Genomic DNA, 8631 nt, shown 5'->3' with positions numbered 1-8631 from the left:
CAGCCAATTAAAGGGGTATCACAGGACTATAATCAATATAGAGCAATACAATCTAAATGATCTATCTATTTCCCTCATACACTTTCCACTAAACTTTAAACTGTCAATAATTGCCGATGTGACTTACACAACTGTTGAAAGTACCATACTGTTGCTTATCACTGTCTTCAGTCTTATTTGCATTGCATTGTGGCTATTGCCCATTTGTCAAGTCAAGGCAACCCTGGATGTGGAATGCAACAGGTTCTGAAGGATTATGTTTTAAAATAAAATAAAACAAATGTTTTAGTCCACACTATGTCAGTATTGAAAAAGCAGTGATAATCTTATTCTTAATTAAATTAATAACCAGTTGAGTTTAGCCACCAACTAAAACACGAAGGTATTCAGAGGAGCAGGACTATTTTATTAAGCATTTAATTTACACCTAATGAGTAAATGTAACCCATTCATTATTGGAAAAGTAGGTCTATCTCATTTAGGGTAAATAAATGTTAACAAGTATGTTATTACATGGAGAACAGTCATTACAGTGAGTGTCAGGGTCATCGTGTCATTTTAACATTTAATGTGAAAAATTGCAGTAAAATGGAAAGGACAATATGTTTATTACAATGTGCAATGACAGTTCTCTTATCAAATGTACTACATCGCATAAATCACAATAACACATGTGCTAGGTGAAATTGATTAAAAAAACAATTAGTTCTGCAAATGATCGTCTCAATTCAACTGGACAGACAGGAAAGGAAAGCAAATTGGACTCATCATTTGGTGTCCCTCAACAGTAGACGTCTATTCATCAGCCATTTGGTTCATGGAGATTGGGCTACCTCTACAGCGCAGACAGCGCAGGGGACTGGAGCGCATTTCGCACATGATTACGTTCATACGTTGACTAATTTCAGTCATCCACTCCGCACTGAATAAACAGCACCGCCCCAATCTCCCCTTGGTTGTTTGTTTTAAGTGAAGAGCGATCCATCGCAGAGCGCAGGGCTCGATTGACACTGTCTGATGATCTGCTACTGCGGCTGGCTCAGAATAACAAGGCTGCTCGCTAATACCCGTCCATCAGGGCTTTCGCCAAAACACCGAGCGAATAGGATCCAAAAAAGCCAACAAGGCAAGCAAGAACGCCGCGCCGCCGAAGTCCGCACCACAGGATGGCTTCGGGAGACCTTTACGAGGTACTGTGAAACCATATCTAAGCGACATACTCTGTAGTATTGACGAATACTGGAATTAGGAAGTAAGGGGAGGTCCTCGTTTATGGTGAAAAAAAGAAGTCCTAAACCCTTTAACAGGCGTAACTAACCAACCCTCTCGAGAAGATGAGGCTCGTCTTTTTTTCGATGTGCCTCGGCGACTTTTGTATGGGGTGAATTGTATAGAGTTGTGAGTGTTCGAGTTCACGATAAGATCATAAAATATAAACTCCCTATCGGTCGCGCTAGTTGAAAGTCATGATAAAGTGACAAGAGCACTAAACGTACACGGCCAATTGCTCCAGACTGGTGATGGTTAGGAAGGTGCGCATGCCAGAGGATAGGCAATGTATTATTAGCCTAGCAAACATTTAGTGGAGGTGACAACAATGTAGTGGAGAAGCTTCGATGGAGTTATTGTGTTTTAACTAGATGATGCATGTGTCGTGCCAGAATGTGCGCCTCAACAATTCCGGGGCGAAAAGTTTGCTAAATGTTGGGTGATGGATGGATGGATGGAATAGCCTAGAAGGTCTCGATGATTACGCGCACATCTCACTGGCCACATACGTCAGTTCAACGTCTAGTTTTGATTTAGGCCTAGATTTGGTTGAGTTTTCAACTAACGTGAATTCAACGTAAAATCAATGACATTGTGCATTTTTTTTGTTGGATTTAGGTTAAAAGTTGGGCGAAAAAAGATGCCCTTATGTTGCTTACTTTTTGCAAATCCAGTTTTCCACGTTGATTCCAACGTCATCACATTGCTTTTGGGGGGGGGTGAAATTATGTGGAAATATCGTTGATTCAACCAGTTTTGGCCCAATGGGGGTGGCATGACTTATGGTGATAGATTGACCAAGATGTTGGCAGCAATAAATAGTCTTCCATGCTAGTCTTGTGCTTATTGTAGGCCTATTGTTGACAATGTATCTGACTCCAACTCTTCTTTATTGGAGGAGTGACGTCATGCGACCATGTTTCAGTTTCTTTTCACGGTGGCCTATACCAGTTGCACTACAAGGTCATAAACTAGTTGGATTGCCTGGTCATCACCAGATAGGTAAATAAGTTGCCTTGTACTTGACCTATTGTGTGGCATGTTACCATCAACTGTTGAACACATCTGACTGTGTTTCTTATGCTGTAGTGATTGATTAGAATTCTTATTCATTACATTTGAGTCATTTAGCAGACGCTCTTATCCAGAGGGACTTACAGGAGTGAGTGAATACATTTTCATACTGACCCCCTTGGGAATTGAACCCACGACCCTGGTGTAGCAACCGCCATGCTCTACCAGTTGAGCCATCAGTAATAACAAGTCATTTTTAGTCATTAGGAATAACATTGTCATAAGGCCTACATTTCCTGTGTTTGCTGACATAGTTGGAAAATGTGCATGTCCACATTCCACCAAATACTCCTCTTCAGGCGTTTGAATCCATATTCATTTTAATCGTTGCACCGTAAACAGTTGACCTTAAAATAAACAATGCAGTAATGAGAAATGCACTTATATGATGGGAGGTCTGTTGCTCTATATAACCTAACAAGCCCTGGTCACATTTCATATGGCATATGAATTGGCTACACCGTAAATGTGCAATTTCTGATGGAAAGTGATCGGTGGCGATCACTGACTGAAATTGACAGTTAGCACATGTTCCTTCTGGAAGTGCCTTTTTTGCACATAGATCTGTGTATTCCAGTAAGCGAGGTGAACTGGTTCAATCACATGTGGTAATACAAGTATGAGAGGAAGACTTCACTATCAATCGTGTCCCTCTGTATGACTCATGAATTGGATTCAGGAAATGTAGGCCTGTACGTGTGTTACACGTGAAGGTGTGTTTAGGCTACCTAACAAACTGTAGGACTATGATACACTTAGTTTAGAAGCATTAAGAAGCTATGATGTGCTGAAGAGGAATTTGAACTGGAGTTTTTACTTTCCAATTAGGAACTGCAACATCTAGGCCTATACACCCAGTTAAATGCCATGTAAGTTGAATCAAAATTATCTGAATCGAATTTGAAACATTGAAGAGCTCAGAATGATTGATATTTCAAGGTCTCAACTTAATTTCACAAAGTTTTCAAAGGAATATCTTTGAAATATGATAGGCCTATGATTGTACAATTATGCTACTTATGCACCATCACTCAAACATTAATCTATCAGTTTCTCTCAGTTTCTCTCTGCTTCTCTTTCTGCTTCTCTCTGTCCACCCCCCCCCCCCCCCCCCGCAGACACACTCTCTCACTTGCTCTCTCTCTCGCTCTCACACACGAACACTCATTTTATGTTCTCCCTCTCCTTACCTCATATTGATTGAGATGGTCTGGTCTATTCAAGTGGCCACCTACACTAGATGCTCCAATGTCTCAGAACACCTGCAGTTCTGCTAAATCCTCTGTTGTGTGACTGAGCAGCAGTAATCCTATGGATTAGCAATAGATAGGCTATATTTAGGAGTTTGTGTTATGTTATCAAGAAATGCATGATATGATGTAGGGAAATATGAATATTCTGTTATAGAAATAAATCACATTTGTACGCCTCCAGAAAATGTCATGAAAGTGGTCATGGAGTGAGCTAAATTAGAACCTTTTGATTAGTCAACAAGTGATATAAATATTGTTCAACATGATGAGCTGTCAAGATGCAGCTGAAATAATCATCAGTTCATTATTCTCTTCATTCAAAATTCATAAAGTAATCAAGTTGTTAACCATCTACATGCAGCCTTTATCAGCACAACACACAACCACAAGTTCTCGCTCAAAACAAAAGTAGTTGCAACTGGCCATTGGGAGCGGTGGAGAGAGACTGGAGGAAACGGGTTAACCTCGCAGGGGGAAACGTGGGCCATGAGGGCAATAAACTATGCATTGCATGGGAGATACACAGCACTTAATGGGTCGCCAAATACACTGAAGCTGTCTCAGAGACAGTATACTCACAATGTGTTCTTTGAGTCTTCAAGCCCATTGCTTAATTTGAGATTTGGCTTCTTTAATGAATTTCATGTTCACCAACAAACATAAATGTCAATTTAATTGTTAAAGGAATAAATGAACCCCTATGACACCCGATAAACTGCAGTACTCAGCCCTGGAAGACCTCAGTGTGTTCCTGCTATACCCAGGCTCTGGGTACTGTGAACAGGATGCTCAGGATAGGCATCTCACCCTCCACTGATTCCCTGCCAGCTCATAGTCATGTATTGTGTGTGTTGTTGAACCCCTCTCCAACCCACTCCCCTTGTCTGTTTTACTAACCTGAGGAAGGAGAGTGTTTTCTTTCTCTGAAGTCAGCTTTGATCTGGTTAGTGTGACAGTGCGCGGGGCGGTAAGCATCATAATCGTCTCTTCATGACAGCCCTGCTGCTCGCCCATCTTAGGTTGTTTAGTCATACTAATGTGCACAGCACCTCGGGTGGCAGGAGCATTCGTCACTGCTGGAGCTCAACAGCTCCACATCCACACCTAAAGCCTTTAACATTAAACATTCTCCTGATAGCCTAGTTGGAATGCAGAGGAGGTGTGTGTATTTATTTTTTGTTTCTCGTGTTTATGTCCACTTGTGTCACAATCATTTAGAGATCGATTGGACCAAGGTGCAGCGTGGTAGGCGTACATTTTACTTTCATTTAAAATGACACCGAAAAAAACAACAAAATACAAAAACGAATGTAACGTTACATGCAGTGCAGAAAGCAACTACACACAAGCAATACCCCACAACTAAAGGTGGAAAAAAGGCTGCCGAAGTATGATCCCCAATCAGAGACGATAGACAGCTGCCTCTGATTGGGAACCATCCCCGGCCAACAAATAAATAGAAAAACTAGAATGCCCATCCAAATCACACCCCGACTTAACCAAATAGAGAAATAAAAAGGCTCTCTAAGGTCAGGGCGTGACAACTTGTCTGCAAATGTGCACGTAATCAGTGTTTCTTGGCTTGTGACTCCTATTGAATAGTTGGTGAACAGGCATACAGAAATAATCAATTTGGAAGTAAGAACCCAGCAGGGTGACATGTCAGGTCCGGCCACTAACAATGGCCCTTATGTCAGAGTGAGAAAGAGGATGTTACGGTCTCATCACACCAGCCCAACTGTGTGTGTGTGTCTGTGTATATGCATGCACGGGTGTGTGTGTGCGCTACTGAGATTGAACGTCTGCCCCCTGCTGATTGTCCCCCTTGGGGGTGGTCATTGTCAGAAGGAACAGACTGGCCAGGGCCACCATGGCGCTGTAAGAAGCAGCTGGCTCCGGGGAATGAGGTGAAGACTCCACAGCACAAGTCTCTTTAATATATCTCCTCTCTCTGGTAATGAGCAAGCTGGGCACAGACCACCATTCAGGCTCAATATGATACACTGTGTGCAGTGCATTTGGAAAGTTTTCAGACCCCTTCACTATTTCCACATTTTGGTACGTTGCAGCCTTATTCTAAAATGTATTAAATAAATAAAAAATCCTCATCAATTGACACACAATTTCCCAGAATGACAAAGCGAAAACAGGTTTAGACATTTTTGCAAATTTATAAAACATTTTTAAAAAACAATGACCTTATTTACATTTTTTTTTTCATTTTTATTTAACCAGGTAGGCTAGTTGAGAACAAGTTCTCATTTGCAACTGTGACCTGGCCAAGATAAAGCAAAGCAGTGTGACACAGACAACAACACAGAGTTACAAATGGAGTAAAAACAATAAACAAGCCAATAACACAAACAATTCAATGACACAGTAGAAAAAAAGAAAGTCTATATACAGTGTGTGCAAAAGGAATGAGGTAGGCAATAAATAGGCCATAGGAGTGAATAATTACAATTTAGCAGATTAACACTGGAGTGATAAATGAGCAGATGATGATGTGCAAGTATAGATACTGGTGTGCAAAAGAGCAGAAATGTAAATAAATGAAAACAGTATGGGGATGAGGTAGATGGATTGGGTGGGATATTTATAGATGGACTATGTACAGCTGCAGCGATCGGTTAGCTGATCAGATAGTTGATGTTTAAAGTTGGTGAGGGAAATAAAAGTCTTCAACTTCAGCGATTTTTGCAATTTGTCGAGGATTTGTCGAGGATCGGTAGGATGATCAGTTTTACTAGGGTAAGTTTGTGGGCATGAGCGAAGGAGGCTTTGTTGCGAAATAGAAAGCCGATTCTAGATTAGATTTTGGATTGGAGATGTTTAATATGAGTCTGGAAGGAGAGTTTACAGTCTAGACAGACACCTAGGTATTTATAGTTGTCCACATATTCTAGGTCGGAACCGTCCAGGGTGGTGATGCTGGTCGGGCGGGTGCGGGCAGCGAACAGTTGAAAAGCATGCATTTGGTTTTACTTGTATTTAAGAGCAATTGGCGGCCACGGAAGGAGTGTTGTATGGCATTGAAGCTTGTTTGGAGGTTAGTTAGCCCAGTGTCCAAGGAAGGGCCAGAAGTATACATAATGGTGTCGTCTGCGTAGAGGTGGATCAGGGAATCGCCCTCAGCAAGAGTGACATCATTGATATATACAGAGAAAAGAGTCGGCCTGAGAATTGAACCCTGTGGTACCCCCATAGAGACTGCCAGAGGTCCGGACAACATGCCCTCCGATTTGACACACTGACCTCTGTTTGCAAAGTAGTTGGTGAACCAGGCGAGGTAGTCATTAGAAAAACCAAGGCTATTGAATCTGCCGATAAGAATACGTTGATTGACAGAGTCAAAAGCCTTGGCCAGGTCGATGAAGACGGCTGCATAGTACTGTCTTTTATCGATGGTGGTTATGATATCATTTAGTACCTTGAGCGTGGCTGAGGTGCACCCGTGACCGGTTCGGAAGCCAGATTGCACAGCGGAGAAGGTACGGTGGGATTTGAAATGGTCAGTGATCTGTTTATTTACTTGGCTTTCGAAGACTTTAGATAGGCAGGGCAGGATGGATATAGGTCTGTATAGCAGTTTGGGTCTAGGGTGTCACCCCCTTTTGAAGAGGGGGATGACCGCGGCAGCTTTCCAATCTTTAGGGATCACGGACGATACGAAAGATAGGTTGGACAGGATGGTAATAAGGGTTGCAACAATGGCGGCAGATAGTTTTAGAAAGAGAGGGTCCAGATTGTCTAGCCCAGCTGATTTGTACGGGTCCAGGTTTTGCAGCTCTTTCAGAACATCTGCTGTCTGGATTTGGGTGAAGGAGAAGCTGGGGAGGCTTGGGCGAGTAGCTGCGGGGGGCAGCTGGCAGCTGTGTTACCTAGCCTCAGTGCAGTGGGCAGCTGGGAGGAGGTGCTCTTGTTCTCCATGGACTTTACAGTGTCCCAAAACTTTTTGGAGTTAGAGCTACAGGGTGCGAATTCCTGCTTGAAAAAGCTAGCCTTTGCTTTCCTGACTGACTGTGTGTATTGGTTCCTGACTTCCCTGAACAGTTGCATATCGTGGGGACTATTCGATGCTATTGCAGTCCGCCACAGGATGTTTTTGTGCTGGTCAAGGGCAGTCAGGTCTGGAGTGAACCAAGGGCTATATCTGTTCTTAGTTCTGCATTTTTTAAACGGGGCATGCTTATCTAAGATGGTGAGGAAATGTACTTTTAAAGAATGACCAGGCATTCTCAACTGACGGGATGAGGTCAATATCCTTCCAGGATACCCAGGCCAGGTCGATTAGAAAGGCCTGCTCGCAGAAGTGTTTTAGGGAGCGTTTGACAGTGATGAGGGGTGGTCGTTTGACCACGGACCCATAGCGGATACAGGCAATGAGGCAGTGATCACTAAGATCCTGATTTGAAAACAGCGGAGGTGTATTTGGAGGGCAAGTTAGTCAGAATAATGTCTATGAGGGTGCCCATGTTTACGAATTTAGGGCTGTACCTGGTGGGTTCCTTGATGATTTGTGTGAGATTGAGGGCATCTAGCTTAGATTGTAGGACTGCTGGGGTGTTAAGCATATCCCAGTTTAGGTCACCTAACCGAACAAACTCTGAAGCTAGATGGGGGCGATCAATTCACAAATGATGTTCATGGTACAGCTGGGAGAGGAGGGGGCTCGATAGCAGGCGGCAACAGTGAGCGACTTATTTCTGGAGAGGTTCATTTTTAAAATAGAAGTTCAAACTGATTGGGTATAGACCTGGAAAGTATGACAGAACTTTGCAGGCTATCTCGGCAGTAGATTGCAACTCCTCCCCCTTTGGCAGTTCTATCTTGATGGAAAATGTTGTAGTTGGGTATGGAAATCTCAGAATTGTCGGTGGCCTTCCTAAGCCAGGATTCAGATGACAAAGACATCATGGTTGGCGGAGTGTGCTAAAGCAATGAGTAAAACAAACTTAGGGAGGAGGCTTCTGATGTTGACATGCATGAAACCAAGGCTTTTTCAATCACAGAAGTAAAAAAATGAGGGTGCCTG

At 42.8% G+C, this 8631-nt stretch overlaps 1 protein-coding gene across 1 annotated transcript in view; it reads left to right on the top strand.

Annotated features, from left to right (window-relative positions):
- The first annotated feature begins 946 nt into the window (after window positions 1-946).
- Window positions 947-8631, top strand: part of LOC109879181 (chromodomain Y-like protein 2) — a 41195-nt gene continuing 33510 nt past the window's right edge. The window contains exon 1 of the mRNA XM_020471366.2: window positions 947-1190. Coding sequence (XP_020326955.2) covers window positions 1167-1190 — 24 coding nt within the window. The 5' untranslated portion in view covers window positions 947-1166. The remainder of the gene's footprint in view (window positions 1191-8631) is intronic.

This window comes from Oncorhynchus kisutch, linkage group LG3 (genome assembly GCF_002021735.2).
Source record: "Oncorhynchus kisutch isolate 150728-3 linkage group LG3, Okis_V2, whole genome shotgun sequence".
Classification (NCBI taxonomy): Eukaryota; Metazoa; Chordata; class Actinopteri; order Salmoniformes; family Salmonidae; genus Oncorhynchus; species Oncorhynchus kisutch.
Note: the sequence above shows the minus strand (reverse complement) of the source record. Positions and strands in the feature narration are given on the sequence as shown.